Source organism: Sceloporus occidentalis, unplaced genomic scaffold, assembly GCF_023333645.1.
Source record: "Sceloporus occidentalis isolate IW3139 unplaced genomic scaffold, rSceOcc1.0.p SCAF_86, whole genome shotgun sequence".
Lineage (NCBI taxonomy): Eukaryota > Metazoa > Chordata > Lepidosauria > Squamata > Phrynosomatidae > Sceloporus > Sceloporus occidentalis.
Window position 1 is genome coordinate 648,394 of NW_028317066.1, and position 21,322 is coordinate 669,715.

At 43.1% G+C, this 21,322-nt stretch overlaps 2 protein-coding genes across 2 annotated transcripts in view; one reads left to right on the top strand and one right to left on the bottom strand.

Moving 5' to 3' along the window:
• The window catches only part of LOC149284958 (uncharacterized), a 130,126-nt gene that overhangs the window by 83,494 nt on the left and 25,310 nt on the right, over nucleotides 1-21,322 (top strand). The gene's annotated exons all lie outside the window — the stretch shown is intronic.
• Nucleotides 486-19,709, bottom strand: LOC149284960 (uncharacterized). Its single transcript, XM_089495936.1, has 5 exons — nucleotides 19,615-19,709; nucleotides 16,308-17,054; nucleotides 12,704-12,716; nucleotides 1,029-1,177; nucleotides 486-944 (listed from the first exon to the last, which is right to left on the bottom strand). The coding sequence occupies exons 1-5, from the start codon at nucleotides 19,682-19,684 to the stop codon at nucleotides 535-537; spliced, it is 1,389 nt and encodes a 462-aa protein (XP_089352062.1). The 5' UTR covers nucleotides 19,685-19,709; the 3' UTR covers nucleotides 486-534.

Sequence of the window (21,322 nt, forward strand, 5' to 3'; positions counted from 1 at the left end):
AACCAGCAAAGAACTTTATTGAGAACACATAGAAATCTTTTTTAAGCCAGAAATGCCCACTCCAATCCAAACAATACATTAAAACCCCAAAACCTAAAACACCACCCTCTTCCAAATGTAGCCCCCACCTCCAATTCCCACAGTCTATGCCCCACAGGTAACAAGGCCACCATTGCCATTCCCACAAACTAGCCCTTTCTGTCAATACCTGCCCCCAACTTTCTTCAGCCAACATCCCACACATTACAAAAGTTATCATTCCCATAACTATTCTACACATCTATAACAAATCCCAGCCCTTGAGCTACCTAACCTATACCACGACCCACAGTTTCCAGCCAAATTTACATCCCAAAGTAATTATCTATACTATTAGCAATTAAAACCTTAAAATAACAAAATACAACTTTAGAACACAAACAGACATATCGACACACAAAGCTTACAAACAAAATCACAAGGACCTTTTCTTAGCACCACTGGATTGAAAATATATTTTTTGTATTCATTATTGAGAAAAATAATGTTAATTCACTACTGGGATTTGTGTGGCTTCTCTCCTGTGCGGACTCTCTGATGTGTCACTAGGACTGACTTCGAAGAAAACCCTTTCCCACAATGCTGGCATTTGTATGGCTTCTCTCCTGTGTGGATTCTCTTGTGTGTCACTAGGTTTGACCTCTGAGAATAATAGTTCCCACAATGCTGGCATTTGTATGGCTTCTCTCCTGTGTGGATTCTCTTGTGTGTTACTAGGTGTGACCGCCGAGAAAAACCTTTCCCACAATGCTGGCATTTGTATGGCTTCTCTCCTGTGTGGACTCTCTGATGTGTCACTAGGCTTGACTTCTGAGGAAAACATTTCCCACAATGCTGGCATTTGTGTGGCTTCTCTCCAGTGTGGATTCTCTTGTGTGTTACTAGGTGTGACTTCCTAGAAAAACCTTTCCCACAATGCTGGCATTTTTATGGCTTCTCTCCTGTGTGGACTCTCTGATGTGTCACTAGGATTGACTTCAAATAAAAACATTTCCCACAATGCTGGCATTTGTATGGCTTCTCTCCTGTGTGGACTCTCTGGTGTGTCACTAGGTCTGACTTCCAAGTAAAACATTTCCCACAATGCTGGCATTTGTATGGCTTCTCTCCTGTGTGGACTCTCTGGTGTGTCACTAGGCTTGACTTCTGAGGAAAACATTTCCCACAACACTGGCATTTGTATGGTTTCTCCCCGGTGTGGACTTTTCGATGCATTACAAGGACTGACTTGTAGGCAAAACATTTTCCACAATGCTGGCATTTGAATGGCTTCTCTCCTGTGTGGACTCTCTGATGTGCCACTAGGATTGACTTGTAAGCAAAATTTTTCCCACAATGCTGACATTTATGTGACTTGTTTCTTGTGTGGATTCTCTCATGACTGACAAGTGATTCTGTAAACAAGGAAAATGACAGACAAGACAATCTCAGTGTTAATAGAAGATGTTACTCCAGGATTTAGCCCAACGTTCACCCCTCCCTATTTCAGATTAGATTAATAAAGTTGGTGTGAGTGACCTGAGCATGACCCTGTTCTAGATGCCCCCAAATCCATATAATGATTGTATCCTTACTCATAGGAGCTACCAAAGAAGAGATTGAGGGAACTTTGATGAAGGAATCATTGGAAGCAGATTGTCAAAGGACTGTTGAAAAAATATTCCATTAACCATTTGCAAAAATACTTTGATTGACAGGTGGCATCATATCCCGTGAAACTGCCATAGAGTCTTGAGTCAGAGCCCAAGGCATGATGCAAGCTAACTGCAGAGGTCCCTTCATGTTGTTTGGCACCTGGAGTTTTCTCACAACCAATACAGTATACAGCTCACATGCGGATTGGTGTGGATTGGATTGAAGTTGTGTGTACAAGGGATGGTGAAGTTGATGGAAGTCAGAGAGGAGAGCTTGCAAATATTTGTATTATTTTGCGAATCAAGAGAGAGAAACTCCAAGGAATTAAATGAAACAAATTTGTTTCTGATTTATTTTTAAGTGAAAAGTGGCCAGTGTATTGCCAATATCTGTATCTGGATATTTGTTTCCATACTCTGCTATGTTACATTTGAGCTGCATCTGGGAGTGTCACCCTCAGATTGCGCTGTGTATTGGCTTGTGAATGCAATAGGAATTCAGAGCCAAGAAGGACCAAGAGCCGGTGTGTTAATCCTTTTTGTCTGAGATATTTCCACCAAGCACCCATTGCATTCAATTTGGTTTCAAATTATTCTCTCCCCCAGGAATCTTTCTAAAATGATATAAACCTTTTTGAACACTCGGTTTCTGACCCCAAGAAACAATTACAGTATAAATATCTGCCCTGACTGACTGTTCTTCGACGTCAGTCCAATTACAGACAGACAGTCTGTCGCTTTACATTGCTGAACACCTCACTACACTCGCCAGCTCCACTTGCCATTGGAGTTACTGACTTCTCTCACAATTCTGGACCCTCAGCAATTGCAATCAAGATCCACCTAGGTAAAGTTTTACCATTAGCAAAGCCTCACACCATTCACCACTCCCACCTTTGTTACTAGTCTTTGCGTGTGTGTGTGAACACCTATATCTGTATATGTGTGTATATTGCTTTCCCCCTAAATAAAACATAAAAACCTATTTCAAATGCCTTTGAAGTTCTCTGTGCTTCCGGGCCTGGTATAGTTGGGATGAATCCCGAGGTCGCTCTTGACCCAACCAAACTATATATCTGCTTTCAACAAAGTACCAAATTCTCCTAAAAGTATAGCTCTTGTGGGTGTCCTCCCCAGACTCCAGCATTTTGGGTAATAAGGGGCCTCTGGAATCAACCATGGAACTAAGCAAGCTCAGTTAGGAAAAGAAAACCTAGAGAAAAAGCAGGTTTTGTGTCCCCCTTTCCTCCCTTCACAAATATTACTCATAACTGCTTAATGGAACCCCTAAATATGTCTGAAAACAAAGATTTGAGACGATTCTCAGATGTTCTCTCAAACAGGTTCTTAAAATCTGTCAGGTTCGTGGCTGTCTCCCAATCCCCAAGGCCTCTCTCCTTTGGTGTCTCTCCAATAGTGCCTCACTAAACTACAAATTCAAATATTCTACAGGATGTTGTTTTCACAATTAAACTGCGCTTGAAAGGGATCTAGGACTCCTAAAGGCCCATGTGATTCTTGGCTGCATCAATACGAGTATAGTTTCTAGATCAAGGGAAGTGATAGTGCCACTCGATTCTGCTCTGGTCAGGCCTCACTTGGAATAATCCTCACTTGGAATAATCCACAATTCAGTTAGAACATGCCCAGAGGAGGGCAACCAAAATGGTGAAGGATCTGGAAACCATCAAGCCCTATGAGGAGCAGCTTAGAGAGCTGAGTATGTTTACCCTGGAGAAAAGAAAGTTAAGAGTGGATATGATATCCATGTTTAAATATCGGAAAGGGTCATCGTATTGAGGATGCAGCAAGCTTGCTTTCTGCTGCTACAGAGAAAAGGAGACACCACAATGGATGCAAGCCACAGGGAAAGAAGTTCCACCTCAACATTAGGAGGAACTTTGGGACATTAAGAGCTCTTCGACTGTGGAATATACTCCCTTAGAATTTAGTGGAGTCTTCTTCTTTGGGGGTCTTTAAACAGAGGCTGGATGATGCTTGGAATGTGTATTTCTGCATGGCAGAAGTGAGTTGAATTGGATGGCCCTTGTGATCTATTCCAACGCTATGATTCTGTAATTCTAGTGGAAGCATAGCACTATGATAATTAAGCATTAAAGGGGCCTCAGTCTTCATAGAAAGGAGAATGGATTCAGGTTCCTTACCCACAGAGGCCACATTCTTGTAATTCTCCATCATCACATAATTGTACATCAGTCTCTGCTTATTCGTCAACAGTTTCCATTCCTCTTCAGTGAAATATACTGCAACATCCGCAAAGGTCACCTGCAACAGAAAATAGCCCTCATCCACAGAGTGACTAAGCAAAAGGGAGGAAAGCACATGGTGCATCCAAATATTATTTCATCACTTTATAATTCAGTCCAGCAAATAAACTCTAAATTCTGTCAGCAAGAAAAAAGCTACTGCCTTTGAGATCCAGTTTGTCTTGAATCTTTTCAATATACTATACAATATAATACACAATATAATTTAGGCCATGGCTGGGATATTGATAATGGATTAGGATATTGACTATCCCAACACATACAGTACATTTAGACACCAAAGAATTATGGTGCATTTAGACATTTCTTCCCAAATTTTAGAACCAAATGTCATTATTAAAAAACATTTCTGAGGAGCACTCTGGGCTTGAGGGCCACTGGGTCCACTCCATATTTAGATCCAGAGATGTTCTCCCATAGCGCCCAATATTTGACAGATTGGAAAAGCAAGACGCATGTGGATAAGCAACCCAGAAGGCGGTGAAGATGGCCAAAGTTGTTTATGAGGAAGATCACACAAGCTAGGAAGGGCACAGCAGTTTGCTTTTGTTTCAGCCTCCTGGGAAGGGCAATATCCTGCCTCTTTGTTTCCTCTCCTCTACCCACTTTTGAGTTGATGGGGTGCAAACTGAATGACACTCAGGAATTGAAGTGAGCTGAGAAGGGGGAAAGTGGGAGGAGGAGAGAGCAACTGGGACATTTTTAAAAGCCCCCAAAAAAGTGGGCTGACAGAGGATTAACCAGGACTGTCTCTGGTAAATTGGGAGAGTATGTTCCCCTCTTGCTTTCAAGAGCTGGCCCAGCAGTGATACAGATGAAAGTAATAGTCAAGGACTTCGACTCACCAAAGAGTTCTTGTACCTCTGCATCCTCTTTCTCTTGGGGCCCAACTCCCTCCGCTTGGCCTCTGTGTCGGCCATCAGGTGGGCAGGGGTCCTGGTGGTCTTGCTCTTGGGTCTCTTCCAGCAAAAAGTGTCCCAAAACTGTGTCCAAGGGGGCCGAGATGAAGTTCCTGAGAGAAGAGACCAGAGATTCAAAAAAGGACACAAATTGGATCTCCTATAAAGAATGAATGCAAATAGATAGAACTGGTTATAGAATAAAGACACGAGAAGATCCTAATGATCAGGGTAATGATCTTTCATGGTTCTTTTACAGACAATTAAGAAAGCTCTTCCTAATGGATAAAATCAATATGGTATTTGTAAATCAGACTCTGATCAAGAACAGGAAATAATGTTGAATAAAGACAACAGCATCCTGCTAGTGACATACGCAGGTGACATATGTCTCCTTTGGGCTGATGCAGAGGTGGGCATCCCCTTCCTCCCTCTGCACCAAACAAAGCCCCCTGGACCTAGCATAGATTCACTGCAGCTCCCCTACACAACAGATACTCCATGCCTTCTTAGAGTGGTGGGGGATTAGGGGATGAGGAATTGGAGAGGGCCCTGGTTATGTCCCCGTAGCTAGATGTGAAATGAGTGCATCATAAATAAATAATCATATCATCTGCTGAAAAGTCCAGATGTCCTCAGTGCTTTTCTCCATCATCAGCCCCTTTCCCAAGAAGGTTGCATCCACACTGCAGAAATAAGGCACTTTGACACCGCTTTAAACACTCAATGCTATGGAATCCTGGGCTTTTTCCTTTGGGACACTTAGCCTTCTCTGCCAGAGAGCTCTGGTGCCCCAACGAACTACAAATCCCAGGATTCCATAGGATGGAGCCAGGAGAGTTAACACACTGGATTTAGAACTGGATTATTTCTGCAGTGCAGATACAGCCTGAGTCAGTTGTAAAAGGGCAGAAGCACCAAAGTCTTGTTTTTACCGACTTAATGGTTTTCCTTAAAAAAAAAAAAAAGCAGTCTGCTTATCTGTCTAATCCTTATTTTTGTTGTTCTTGTTTGTTTCTATGTATATTGGTCATATGAAATGGTCTGGTCAGTCAGCTTCCTTCTTGCCTGAAAATCTCTTAATAAGAAAACTGGGGAGGCTTTTAAAACCTCCCAAAGGAGCTTCTTGTTTGGGGGACTAGCCTCCTCTTAGAAGTCAAAGCCCAATGTTTGTGAAGAAGAAGAATAAGGCTTCTATTAAAACTATCTTTCCCATTTCTGATCCCCTTTAAAACCCATGTTCCCCAGAAAGAGCAGAGCTGTGTAATAAGAAAACCTTCTCAGAAAAGAGACACAAAAGACACACAAAGAGACACACTTTCTTCCTTTTGGCCCAAGGAGCCTGGCCTCCTTCTCCTCAGGGAGAGAAAGAGGAACCTCTCGGTTCAACTGAAGAGGCCTCAGAGAAGGTTCTGGAACATTATTCCCACAGTCATAAGCAGTAGAAAATGGCCGCTAGAACACAAAATGGCTGCCTCTGCCTCATGCTTGGCAGTTGGCAGTCTGAGGCCTTCAGGGAACCCAAAATGGAGGATGAAAGGGCCCCAAAGTCAGAAGGGACCCCAAACAGGATTTCCAAACCTTAACAACACCTAAAAATTATCCTGGTGCTTTTATACAAAGTAGAAACCTGATCCCTCTCCCTCATTACAATCAATAGTAAAAGATATTAATATTTTCTCCCCATCAAACCACTCCTTTCAACACCTAGGCAGCACAGAATCAAAATAAAATGAGCAGATCAATATCTATGGGACTGACAGCAGTAGACTGGGTCCCTACTACAGTCCTACTACAGAGTCCCTACTGTTGAGGAACAACCTTGAGCAACTGGGGAACTGAGAGAGATATGGTTCCAGCTGCAGGACTGTTGGAGACTCTGGTTCCCAGAATGAGATGCATCTCTTTTGGTACAATTTATGTACAAGAGCTGATTGAAGGGAAACAAATTGAAGGCTCTATTGTTGACTGTTAAAATATACACTAAATGAAGTCATGGGAATATTAATAATGTACATGCAAATATCTAGTCATTTATAATGTCACCTTGCAAGCTTATAACTGTTGGGATCCTATGGACAGAATTGTTCTTTCTTTGGTCCCAGGCAGACTGCCTTGTCCTGAGTCCTGTGGGGATGCCAAGGCTCCCCTGGAGCAGGAGAGAGGGCTCCATAGGGGTCTGAGGGATGCTCTGGTGGGGGATGCTGGGAACTGCTGTCCAACAATCTCTGGGGGGCCTTGCTTTGCCTACTCCTCCTGAGCCAAACCGAAAGAGGAAGTCTTGCTGGAGGACTTTGTGGAGCAGGAAAGGTGTTTTCAGGGGGAAGCAGAGAAGGCAGATTATATGCAGGAAGGTCCTTGAGGGCAGGCTGAGCAGATGTCCTCCTTTCTCAGGACATGTCCTACATTTCAGCCTTCTGTCCAGGAGGAGTCCCAAAAGGTCATCCATTTTGAGCATGACTAAGAAGCATGAATGTACATTTCTCTATGTGTTTTAGCTTTTACTTCGTCATGCCCTCCATTTTCCTTGAACGTCTTCCACTTTCCAGTGCCTTGTCCTCTTTTGTGGGGAGGTCATCTGGTCACCCTCCTTGAGGGTCTCTCCCCTGATAGAGCCATGGGTCCAGAGGGAAGGCCAGTCGTGACTCTCCAGGGCTAGTTTAGGGTCAGGCGAAGGGAGGGAGAGGCTGTGAAGACAAAACCTCAGAGTTTCTCCATGCAACGCAGCTGCTCCAACCACTGAGCTATACTCCCTTCCCAATGGGTGCAGGAGTACAAAGCGGCTGCTGGCATTTTGTCTTCTGAATCCCCCTGAATTGGTATCCTCTCCTGTGGCACAGCCCCACTCCTGCCCCACCACAGTCTTACGGAGAGGACCCAGTTCAAGGGGGAGAGGAGTGTGTCTGTTCATACCTTTTGTGAGAGTTAAAGTGTTAAAGAAAGCTTTTCCTCTGCTTTGGTTTTCTGAAGAAACACCGAATGTAAAGCCTTTCCCACCTTGGCAGGGGATGGGGCCAGATCAGTGGGGTCCCTGGGGTTGGTGTCCCCCGGTTTGGTCACTCCTGGGGTCACCCCCTTTCACCCCCTACTCTAAGAGCCCCTTCACTAAGAGCATCCATTAAAGAGCATTAAAGGAGCATATAGTAGGAATAGACCACATGGCAAATGGCAATGGAGGGCAGAAGGTGATGCCTAGGAAACTAGTCCTCTGAGTCCCAGCCATAGTAGCTCCTAGTAGTAAATAGCCCAGGGGGCTGAGGGGGTCTCCTTCCCCAAAGTGGGGTGTAAGGACCGGTTCCCATGGGACTGTGGGCCCCATGACCTCTTGGCAAATCTATGGGATACGCTACCTTCAAGAGCATTGGAGGAGTCTCTGGCTGGATGGCCATCTCTTCGGAGGACTTGGAGGGCAGAATGGGCACTCCCATCCAAAATAAAATGCCATTAAAGTATTTTTCAGTTATTAAAACAATTATTAAAAACAGGGATAGGAGCCAAAGTCCAATGTTTGTGAATAATAATAATAATAAGTCTTATATTAAAACTATCCTCCCCATTTCTAATCCCTTTAAAACCCACGTTCCCCAGAAGGAGCAGAGCTGTGTAATAAGAAAACCCTCTCAGAAAAGAGACACAAAAGACACACTTCCTTCCTTTTGGCCCAAGGAGCCTGGCCTCCTTCTGACTCTGGAGCCTCAGGAGAGAAAGAGTTACTTCTGTTCAACTGAGTCTCAGAGAAGGTTCTGGAACATTACTTCCCACAGTCACAAGCAGCACAAAATGTCCACCAGAACACAAAATGGCTGCCGGAACACTAAATGGCCTCCTCCACCTCGGCAGTTGGAGGCCTCAGCGCAGTAGTGAAACCTACTACTTCAAGGCCTTGTCCCTCTGCTTGCTCGCTCTCTCCCTCCCTCCCTCTTCTGCGCGCAGAGCTAAATAGAGAGGCAGAAGCTCCTCCTCTTCTTCATTCTGGCCAATGGGGGCAGAGGAGCTGGAAGACCCCGCCCCCTGCCCCACCCTCACAGGCTCCTCCTGCAGTTAATATGGAACAAGGCAGGAGGGACAGAGGGACCCTGGAGCCCCAGCCACATGGACACTGGCCAAAGGCACACATTCCCAGAGCCTAAGACCCATGAAATGGCAGCCCTATTCAGGGCAGGACCCTCCTCTCTCTGGCCCTGTGAATGCTGGGAGATACAGTCCAGGGAATACACTGTAAATCCCATTGGCAAGAGGAAAGGCTACTACTGCCTTTCAGATCCAGTTTGCCCCAAATCCTTTATGAGGCCAGAAACCCCTTTGTTAGGAAGCGAACACTGAATATCTCAGGAAGGCCCTATATCTCCCAAGGCCCCCTCCCTCCAGGACCTCCTTCCACTCTTCCCCTCTGTCTCTCTCTCTCCCCTGAAGGCCTCAAACTGCCAATTGTGATACAAACGTCTCCCCCAAATGGTAGTTCGGTGTTTTGCAAATAGGAATTCATCTTGTCCAAATCTTCTTCCTCTTGGTTATACAATTTCCCATAAAATTTATGATGAGCCTTTTTTATTTTGCTTTGTTCTGTGACCATCCTCTTACCAACTTGGATCTTCATTATCATCTTCCTTTCTTTCTTTTCTCTAAGTTTATAAGATAATCGCTTCCCCGGTTTATTAGACTGTTGGAAATTATTTAATCTGAGATATTTAAGCTTGTTCTCCATCTCTTCAATTAGCATTATAGAGAGTTGTTTTTGTAGGAGTTTAATCTCTTTATTTGTCTTTACATCAGTTGGGGTTTTTTGGAGAGCGTTTACCTTCTCCTTCAGCTCTTCTTGAATTTTGTGAGTCTTTTCTTGGCTTTTTCTATTGTATTCCACATTAAGTTTTATTTAAAAACCTCTTAACATGGCTTTCGACGCTTCCCAGTTTGTTATATGATCAGTGTTTCTCCCCACGTTTTCTTCAAAATACCATTAAAGAGTCTGTTTCTCTACATTTTTAGGAAATTGTAATAGTTTTTCATTCAGTGACCAATTAAATGACGTTTTAGCTTTCTTAACTTTCATGGTTATAAGATTTTGGTAAAATTTCCATTTCCTAAATTTGCACAACTAATGTTTTAGTAGCTAAAAGAAAGTCAATCCTAGAAAAAGTCTTATGTCTGTCAGAAAAAAAGGTGTAATCTTTGACCCCCCCCCCCCCCCATAGAGATGTCTCCAAACATCTACTAGTTTTTGATTTTCCATCAGTTTGAAAAAGGACATGGGGAGTTTTCCTTGGTTCTTTTTCCTGGCTTTACTACAAGATCTGTCCAGTAAAGGGTTAATTACAGTGTTCCAGTCCCCCATCATTATTATTTCTTTGTAATCTAAGTCTGTCATTAAATTATATATTGATTGAAATAATTGATCTTTTTTTACCTCGGGGCCCTATATTCCAACCAATAATATTTTTTGCCCTGAAGGTTCACTTCAACCCCAAGATAACAGCCATTTACATCATTGAACACTTCCTTTGCTGTAATCGTCTCTTTTACATACACCACAATCCCCTTTTTCTTTTTTGTTGATTCCCTAATTTCTTGTTCTTTAATAATCTAATATCCTTTTGCCTTATGTGGGTTTCTTGTAAACAGACAACATCTTTCTTAAGTTTCCCTAAATAGTGATATATTTTCTTTCTCTTTATAGATGAGTTTACTCCTTTTATATTCCATGATAAATGTCCATATTCAAATCTGTTGGGGTTTCTAGTTTCCCTTCTTTCCTCCTTTATTAGGTCTAATATTTTCATATTTACCTTTAACTCCTCTTCTATTCGTTCTCCCTCCTCTGTCGCATTCCTCTTATCATCATCTTTTATTTCTTCCTCTACATTTGGATTAACTTCCTGTTCATCTTCTTCACTGTCAATCTGTCCTGGTTCCATGTAATCGTTTAGATTCCCATTTTGTTCATTGCTTTGGTCTATATCATCACTCCTTTTGTCATTTCTTCTTCCAGGTCCTTTTTCAATCCTCTTGCCATATTTAATCCAGAAATCTTTCGCTTTCTGAACCATGTTCAGTTTGAACCATTTTTGGTTCCACTTTACTGAGATTCCCTCCAGCTTTTCCCATTTATAAAGAATTTTATATTTATTCAGGTTCATTCTTATGAATTTGTAATTCCCCCTTTTTTGAAGAACTCTTTTCGGGATGTCTTTAAAGATTTTTATCGCACAACCTTCTATTTCCAAAGGGCTTTCATAGCTCAAAAATAAAAGTTCATCCCGTATTGTTTTCCTCACAAGAGAAATAACAATGTCCCTGGGTAGGCTTTTGCCTTTTGCAATCTGAGAGTTAATCCTGAAAGTTTTGTTGACATCGTTAATGAAATCCTGATAGGGGATCTCCATATAATCAGCTAACGCTGGAACAAGATATTCATAGAGGTTTTCATGTTGGATTTCCTTTAGTCCTCTTATTTTCAATGAGTTTTCCCTTTGTTTTAAATCATCCAATGCTTTAGCATCCAGTTGCATTTCCTGTTCTTGAATTAAAAAAAGCAGTTTTCTTCTAATATTTGAGACTTTTCTTCCAATTTCTTAATTCATTTGGTAACTTGACTTATTTCTTTAGCGACTTCCTCCAGAGATAGTTTGATTTCTCTTAATTCTGTCTTCAATTCAGATTTCACGTCCTGTTTCAGATCTCTCCTTAAACTATGAGTCTATGATTCTGGGATCACAATAGGACAGTCTCAATGCTTCTGGTAAGGATCACAATAGTCCTGTCTCAATCCTTCAAGTAAAGAGCACCAGCCTGAACTCATAATAGTCCTGTCACAATCTTTCAGGAAAGGCGCCTCAGGCTGAGATCATAATGGGACAATTGTGATCTCTTCAGGCAAGGATCATAACCCTGAGGTCGCTATGGGCCAGGCTCAATCCTTCAGGTAAGGAACACCTGCCTGAAGTCAATAAGCCCATCTTAATCCTTCAGGGAAGGAACATCAGCCCAAAGTCACAATGAGTTAGTGTCAGTCCTGCAGATAAGGAGCATCAGTCTTAGATCACAATGGGCCAGTCTCATTCGTTCAGGTAACTAGGACCTGCCTGAAGTCACAATGGGCCAGTCTCGATCTCTCAGGCAATAAGAATCAGCCTGAGGTCACAATGAGCCATTCCCAGTCTTTCAGGAAAGAAGCATCAGCCTGAAGTCATAATAGTCCTTTCTCAATCCATCAGGAAAGGAGCATCAGCCTGAAGTCACATTGCACCAGTCTCAATCTCTCAGGCAATGATCGTCAGCCTGAGGTCATAATGGGCCAGTATCAATCCTCCAGGTCTGAAGTGACAATAGTCCCATCTCATTTCTGCAGGTAAGAAGCACCAGCCTTAAATCACAATAGTCCCGTCTCAATCTTTCAGGAAAGCAGCATCAGACTGAGATCACAATGGGCCACTCTCAATGCTTCAGGTAAAGAGCATGAGCCTGAAGCCATAATAGACCCATCTCAGTCTTTGAGGCAAGGAACCTCAGGGTGAGATCACAATAGTCCTTCAGGTAAGGAGCAGCAGACTGAGGTCACAATGGGACAGTCTCAATCTCTCAGGAAAGGGCCATCAGCCTGAAGTTGCAATGTGAGATCTAGAGTCAGTCCTGTGCTCAAAAATCAAACTCACTTGAAACAAAAGAAATTTTATTGATGAATCCAGGCAGAAACATCCATTAACACCTTATTGCAAAGTCTGAAGTCCAAAGGAACTTGCTCAACCCCTCCCTGAGCCAGCCCCTAATTCCCAAGCTAAAGCAACAAAAGTGGAGGTTGCATAGATACCAAGGTTGTCTATCCTTCCCTTCTCCCAGACTGACTCACTTTGAAGAGCAGTCTTCCCAAGCCAGCTTCACTCCTCCTTGATAACCAGACTCCAGCTGCAACCCCATCCCTCTCTCCAAACGCCCTCCTTCATCTGAAAGCCTCTCCATCTGTCCTTCTATCATTTTCCATTACATGCTTTCTATAACCCATCACTCTACACTACTTACTATGAACTCCAACCATAACTCCTACTTTAATAACCAAACCCTACTATTTTTACCCTTTAAGACAGAACTCTTATACACTAGTTCTGACACACAATGGACCACTCTCAATCCTTCAGGTATAAAGCACCAGTCTGAAGTGACAATTCTCCCGCCTCAATCCTTCAGGTAAGTAACATCAGCCTGAGGTTGTAATGGGCCAGTCTCAATCCTTCAGGTAAACAGCACCACCCTGAAGTCACAATAGTACCGTCTCAATCCTTCATCCAAGGAGCATCAGACTGAAGTAGCAATGGGCCAGTCTCAATGTTTCAGGTAAGAAGCATCAGCCTCAGGTTGCAATGGTCACGTCTCAAACCTTCAGGTAAGCAGCATTAGCCTAAATTCACAATGGTCCCATCTCACTGCTGCAGGCAAGGAGCACCAGCCTGAAGTCAATCTCTTTATTCATGCATCTATGCATTTATTCATTTGAAATGAAATACCATTACAAGTATGCAACCTGTCCGTCTCCAACTGATTCAGTGGCCAAGGATGGTGTCTCTCCTCTGAATGCCTGTCTTAATGTGGTAATGGACTGGATGAGGGAAAACAAACTCAAATGGAATCCAGGTAAACAGAGGTACTTGTAATAGGGACCCCTAATCCGGGAATGGAGTTATGTCAGCCAGTTCTAGATGGAGCCACACTTCCCCTGAAAGACTCTGTCTGCAGTTTGGGAGTGCTCCTGCATTCATCACTTCATCTAATGGCTCAGGTGGATGCAAAGGTCAGGAGAACTTGTTATCAGCTTCGGCTGATACGCCAACTGCCCCGCTTCCTGGAGCAGGGAGAACTTGAAACAGTAGTACATGCGCTGGACATGTCACAGATCGACTTCTGTAACACACTCTACATGGGGTTACCCTTGTTCCAAGTTTGGAAACTTCAGTTGGAACAGAATATGGCAGTCAGGTTGGTTAGGGCACTTCTAGAACTGCCCACATTACACCAGTTCTTAAATCCCTCCACTGGCTGCCCATTAGTTTCTGGGCAAGATACAAGGTGTTGGTTTTAACCTTTAAACCCCTACATGACTTGGGTCCTGACTACTTGTGGGAACACCTCCTCCCATACAATCCATTGCAGACTCAGGTCCTCTGGGAAGAACTTGCTACAACTCCAGAAGACCAGACTTTCAGCGGTGACCCAGATGTCCTTCTCATCAGCCGCTCCCAGGCTCTAGAACGACCTGATGAGATCCGTCATATTTCCACCTTGGAAGCCTTTAGGAAGGGTATTAAGATGGATCTCTTTCCAGACTAGATGAGATCTATTGACTGGCCTCTCCCTCCTCTGGATCCTTAACCTTGCCATCATTACTGTTATGGAAACTGTTATCTATCGTTCCTGTCCTCTCCTCTCACCTTTAGAAAACGATCCAATTCTTGCCTGAAAAAACCTTTTTAATGTATTGTGTTTTGGATGATTTAAATTTTCTTGCTGTTTAATAGCTTTTTAAGGGTTGATTAATGTTTTTTAATTGGGAGGAAGGTTGGAGTTTTTGACATTTGAATTGTAGTTCTTAAATTGTATGTTATTTTATTACTGTAATCCTCTTTGATTCCTTTGAGAAAAGGTGTAATTATTATTATTATTATCATTATTATTATTATTATTACATCTCTTCAAGGGGGTCCAAGGCCCTTTCAGTATGCTCCCAGAACCGGGGGAGGGGGTGTTTTTGGGGCTGTAGGTCTCTCTGTTGGTCCTCCTCTACATTGTTATTGTGAAGGAAAAGGTAAGTATTTGAGGGGGGTGCCCAATTCAGATCCTGTGGGTCTCTAAGCCTAGTTCCCTGGTTGCCAGGGGATTGCCAGAGTTTTTTGAGGTCCCTCCATCTCCCTCCTCTTGGCTTTGGCCTAGACTCTTCTCTTCCCACCCCAGAGCCCCTCCCCACAGGACTCCAGGGAAACCCCCCCCCCCAAAAAAAAAATGTTGCTTTGAATCCTATTGAACCCTATCCTGTGTGATGCTTTCTATTTGGCACAAAACCAGTCCCCAAAGTAGGCATCAGAAGGGAGGGTTCCTTTTTACTGTTGGATCCCCCTCCCCTCCATGGTCATGCCTCTGTCCAAGGGTCCCCTGCCCTCTCTTCTAATAATAACCCCTCAAGTACCTGGGCCCCAAGAAATCCCCCGAAGAGGAGGCAGGGAAGGAAAGAGGTAGAGGAAGCCTGGGGGAGAAGAGGGGCTTCCTTTCTTCTTACAAAACCCCAAGGACCCCTCAGAAGACCCTCCAGCCATTCCTCTGAATAAACAAGGGCTCTCCCCACTTCCCCCCTCCCTCAGAACAGACTGTGAGGGCAGCAATGAGACTGTGCATGTGCATAGGGACCCAAAAGCCCCTCCTCAGCATGCACAGGGATTGCCACGGCCTAGATGCTGCTGTTTATTTTGCTGGCGGCCTTTGCGGAAAAGGAAGGTATGCGCCTGGGGTTCAGCGGCCTCCTCTTCCTTCCCTCCTTTCTTCCTTTGAGGAGACAGCAATGGAGCCCAAGGTGCAGAGCTGGACTCAGGAAAGGAAGGCAGGAAAGGAAGGCTCTAGTTTGTAAATAAAGCTCTATCTGTGTATCCTGTATGTGTGTGTGTGTGTGTGTGTGTGTGTGTGTGTGTGTGTTTGCCTCTGCTGTTCTTACGGCTGGGAATGGAGCTGAGGACTGAGGAGAGAAGAATGGGTCAGTTTACGCAAATTCAGAACTTCTATGTATCAAAGAGTCCAGTGTGTTGAAACAGCAAAGAACTTTATTGAGAACACATAGAAATTCAGTTTTTAATCCAGAACTGCCCACTCCAGTCCAAACAATATATCAAAACCCCAAAACCTAAAATATCACCCTCTTCCAAATATAGCCCCCACCTCCAATTCCCACACTCTATGCCCCACAGGTAACAAGGCCCCCATTGACATCCCCACAAACTAGCCCTTTCTTTTAATACGAACCTCCAACTTTCTTCAGCCAACATCCCACAAATTCCAAAAACTATCATTCCCATAACTCATATATAACAAATCCCAGCCCCCCAACTACCTAACCAATACCATGACCCACAATTTACAACCCAAAGTAATTATCTACATGTACTATTACCAATAAAAACCCAAACTTAACAAAATATAACCTTAAAACATAGACATATAGATAGACAAACTGTACCAGCAAAATCACAAAGGCCTTTTCTTAGCACCACTGGATTGAACATATATTTTTTTATATTCCTTATTGACAAAAATAATATTAGTTCACTACTGGGATTTGTGTGGCTTCTCTCTTGTGTGGACTCTCTGATGTGTCACTAGCTCTGACTTTGAAGAAAAACCTTTCCCACAATGCTGGCATTTGTATGGCTTTTCTCCTGTGTGAACTGTCTGATGTTTCACTAGGTCTGACTTTGAACAAAAACCTTTCCCACAATGCTGGCATTTGTATGGCTTCTCTCCTGTGTGAACTCTCTGATGTTTCACTAGGTCTGACTTTGAAGAAAAACCTTTCCCACAATGCTGGCATTTGTGTGGCTTCTCTCCTGTGTGAACTCTCTGATGTTTCACTAGGTCTGACTTTGAAGAAAAACCTTTCCCACAATGCTGGCATTTGTATGGCTTCTCTCCTGTGTGGACTCTCTGATGTTTCACTAGGTATGACTTCCAAGAAAAACATTTGCCACAATGCTGGCATTTGTATGGCTTCAATCCTGTGTGGATTCTCTGATGTGTCACTAGGTATGACTTCGAAGAAAAACATTTCCCACAATGTTGGCATTTGTGCGGCTTCTCTCCTGTGTGGACTTTCTGATGTTTCACTAGGTTTGACTTCATAGAAAAACATTTCCCACAATGCTGGCATTTGTATGGCTTCTCTCCTGTGTGGACTCTCTCATGTGTCACTAGGTCTGACTTCATTGAAAAACATTTCCCACAATGCTGGCATTTGTATGGCTTCTCTCCTGTGTGGACTCTCTGATGTACCACTAGGTATGACTTCCGAGAAAAACATTTCCCACAACGCTGGCATTTGTATGGCTTCTCTCCTGTGTGGACTCTCTGATGTATGACAAGGATTGACTTGTAAGGAAAATGTTTCCCACAATGCTGGCATTTATGTGACTTCTTTCCTGTGTGGACTCTCTCATGACTCAAGTGTTCTTCTGTAAAGATAGACAAGCACAGATGAGACTGAAAACCAGAGTTAAGAGAGGAGGGTGTTACTCCATGATTTTGCTCTCATTAGCCCCTCCTAATTAGATATAAAATTAATAAAGTTTCTGTGAGTAACCTAAGCATGACCCTGCTGCTTATGGCCCTAAATCCATGGAACGATTGTATATTTACTTATAGGAGTTGACAAAGAAGAGATTGGAGGGGGTCTACCTTAAGGGAATCACTGGAAGGAGATATTCAGACAAAGGACTGTTGAAAAAAATATTCCATTAAACATGTGCAAAAATACTTTGATTGACAGGCGGCATCATATCCTGTGAGACTGCCATAGAGTCTTGAGTCAGAGCCCAAGGCATGATGGAAGCTAACTGCAGACGTCCCTTCATGCTGTTTGGCACCAGGAGATGACTCAAAACCAATACAGTATGCAGCTCACATGCAGAATGGTGTGGATAGGATAGGAGTTGTGTATACAAGGGATGTTGAAGATGATGGAAGTCGGAGAGGAGAGCTTGCAAATATTTGTATTATTTTGCAACTCAAGATAGAGAACCTCCAAGGATTTCGATGAAATCAACTGTGTTTGTGACATATATTTAAGTGTGAAAAGTGGTCAGTGCATTGCCAATATATATATATATATATATATATATATATATATATATATGGCTATTTACTTCCATACTCTACTATGTTATTGCTGAGCTGCATCTGGGAGTGTCACCCTCAGATTGTAGTGTACAGTGGATTTTGTTTTTTGTTTTTTGATATAAATAATCTTTATTAAATTTTACAGTACAGAAATGAAAATGAAATAAAAGAAAAAGAAAGAAAATAACCGTAAGCTTTTGTCTACTTATTTCCCTTTAAACCCCCCCCCCCTTTATTAACTATGTAAATACAAGCTTAACAGCTGTGCTAATATATTCCTCAATTGACGTTTAATTTGATATGGCTACTATTCCTTCACAATACCATAGCTTTGTGTTTGAATAAATGTATATGATCTTGAAATATAAAAGATTGCCTTTTTATCAAAACATGTTGTAATATTCTGATCTTCTTCCAATTTGTCTCAAAATATATATTTAGATAATAAAAAGAAAAACAATGATAGTTTTAAATAAAACTTATTAAGAAATTCCTTTTAATCTGACCATCTATCTTTACAAAATTTTATTAACGGGTCCCAGATCTGATTTGCTTCTTCTACTCCATCTCTTAGTGTTATTGTAATTTTATCCATCTCCACTATTTCCAAAGCTTTGTATAACCAAGTATCCACTGTCGGGACTTCCTCATTTCTCCAGGCTTTGGCTAGGGAGATCCTTGCGGCTGTTATTAAGTACAAAATCGGTTTTAAATTCTGTCTTATCTCTTTACTGGCTTTTGAACACAATCAAAATTCGGAGCCAAGGACCTGAGATTATATATGCTAATGATTTTTGTCTGAGATATTTGCACCAAGGACCCATTGCATTCAATTTGGTTTCAGACCATCCCCCCCCCCCCCCCCGCCCCAGGAAACATTCTAAAGTGATTTAAACCTTTTTGAACACTCGGTTACATGGATTTGTAATTGGTTGACTGGCCGAACACAAAGGGTGCTCAATAATGGCTCCTTTTCATCCTGGAGAGAAGTGACTAGTGGGGTCCCACAGGGTTCTGTCCTGGACCCAGTGCTATTCAACATCTTTATCAATGACCTGGATGACAGAATTGAGGGTATACTTATCAAATTTGCAGATGACACCAAATTAGGAGGAGTAGCTAATACCCCTGAGGACTGGATCAAACTTCAAAATGACCTTAATAGACTAGAAAGCTGGGCCAATGCTAAAAAATGAATTTCAACACAGGGAATTGTAAGGTACTGCACTGAGGGCGGAAAAATGAAATGCACAGATATAGGATGGGTGACACCTGGCTGAATGAAACTACATGTGAAAGGGATCTAGGAGTCCAAGTAGACCACAAGTTGAACATGAGTCAACAGTGTGATGCCGCAGCTAAAAAGGTCAATGCAATTTTTGGCTGCATCAATAGAAGTATAGTGTCTAGATCAAGGGAAGTAATAGTCCCACTCTCAGAGCCCACCTGGACTATTGTGTCCCGTTCTGGGCACCACAATTCAAAAAGGACAGAAAAATAGAAGCAAGGCACAAGAAAAGAGGTTCCACCTAAACATTAGGAGGCACTTCCTGACAGTAAGAGCTATTCAACAGTGGAATATACTCCCTCAGAGTATGGTGGCGTCTCGTGATGATGATGATGATGATGATGATGATGATGATTAATTTCTAAAGCACTCCTTCTTTGAAGGGTTTTAAAGGTCTTTGAAGGTCTTTAAACAAAGGCTGGGTGGTATCTGGCTGAGATGCTTTCACTGTGTATTCCTGCATAGCAAGGGGTTGAACCAGATGGTCCTTGTGGTCTATTCCAGCTCTATGATTCTATGATTCTAAAGTGGAATCATAATGCCATGATAATGTAGTATGAAAGGTACCTCAGTCTTCATAGGAAAGGCAATGAATTCAGCTTCCTTACCCACATAGGCCACATTCTTGTAATTCTCCATCATCACATAATTGTACATAAGTCGCTGCTTGTTCGTCATCAGTTTCCATTCCTCCTCAGTGAAATATACCGCCACATCTGCAAAGGTCACCTGCAACAGAAAATAGCCCTCATCCACAGAGTGACTAAGCAAAAGGGGAGGAAAGCACATGATGCCTCCAAATATTATTTGATCACTTTAGAATTCAGTCCAAGAAATAAAGTTTAAATTCTGTCAGCAAGAAAAAAGCTACTGCCTTTGAGATCCAGTTTGTCTCGAATCTTTTCAATATAATACACAATATAATTTAGGCCATGGCTGGGATATTGAAGATGGATTAGGATACTGACTATCCCAACACATTCAGTACATTTAGCCACCAAAGAATTATGGTGCATTTAGACATTTCTTGCCACATTTCAGAGGCAAACGTCATTTCTAATAACAGTTCTGGGGAGCACTCTGGGCTTGAAGGCCACTGGGCCCACCCCATATTTAGATCCAGAGATGTTCTCCCATAGCCCCCAACATTTCATAGATGGGAAAAGCAAGACACAAGTGGACAAACAACCCAGAAGGCAGTAAAGATGGCCAAAGTTGTTAATGAGGAAGATCGCACAAGCTAGGAAGGGCACAGCAGTTTGCTTTTGCTTCAGCCTCTTGGGAAGGGCCATATCCTGTCTCCTTCTTTCCTCTCCTCTCCCCACTTCTGAGTTGATGGGCTGCAAACTCAGGTGCCCTCAGGAGCTGAAATTAGCTGAGAAAGGGGAAAGTGGGAGGAGGAGAGAGCAACCGGGACATTTTTAAAAGCCCCTGAAAAAATGGTGTGACAGAGGATTAACCGGGACTGTCTCTGCCAAACTCGGACAATATTTTATTTGCTTCCTTTCATAAATTGGCCCAGCAGTGACACAGATGAAGCTATTACGATAGTGACTCACCAAAGAGCTGTTGGACCTCGGCATCCTCTTTCTGTTGGAGCCCAACTCCCTCCACTTGGCCTCTGTGTTGGCCATCAGGTGGGCAGAGGTGTCCTGGTGGCCCTGCACTTGGTCTCTTCCAGCAAGAGAGGCCCCAACACCGTGTACAAGGAGGCCGAGATGAAGTTCCTGAGAGAAAGGACCAGGGTTAGGATTGGCTTGGCAAGAAACACTGCAGCACCCAAAGACACAAAGAACAGCATCCTGCTGGTGACATACGCAGGTGACATATGCCGATGCAGAGGTGGGCATCCCCTTCCTCCCTCTTCACCAACACCCCCCCCCACCCAGACCTAGCATAGATTCACTGTCGCTCCCCTACACAAGAGATACTCCCTGCCTTCTTGGAGTGGTGGGGGATTAGGGGATGGGGAATTGGAGAGGGCCCTGGTTATGTCCCCATAACTAGATGTGCAATGAGTGTATCATTTGTTGAAACCTCCTGACCTCCCCACTGACCCTCAGAGGAAGATGTCTGCATTTTGCTTCTCACTACATAAACACAGCTGGATGCTTCTTCAATACCTCACACCCAACACTCTCACCAGGCATGGAATGGCCATATGGGGTTGCTTCCACAATTCTATGGTAGGACCTGTGTCAGTGAATGGCCAGTTTTAGCCTGATTCCAACTGGAGCAACACTGGAGAATAGAGGGTCCTCTTCTAGCTCCAGGAATAAAGGCCTACCTTCAATACAAAGACCCTGATTCCTGCAG

What these genes read in the sequence shown, in the direction of transcription:
- LOC149284960 (XM_089495936.1), bottom strand. Translation starts at nt 19,684, where the DNA reads ATGACGAACAAGCAGCGACTTATGTACAATTATGTGATGATGGAGAAT. An exon ending in CAAGAATGTGGCCTATGTGG is followed by an intron (nt 17,055 to 19,614) that starts GTAAGGAAGCTG and finishes CTATCTTTACAG; the next exon opens with AAGAACACTTGAGTCATGAG. An exon ending in ATGCCAGCATTGTGGGAAAT is followed by an intron (nt 945 to 1,028) that starts GTTTTTATTTGA and finishes ATTGTGGGAAAG; the next exon opens with GTTTTTCTAGGAAGTCACAC.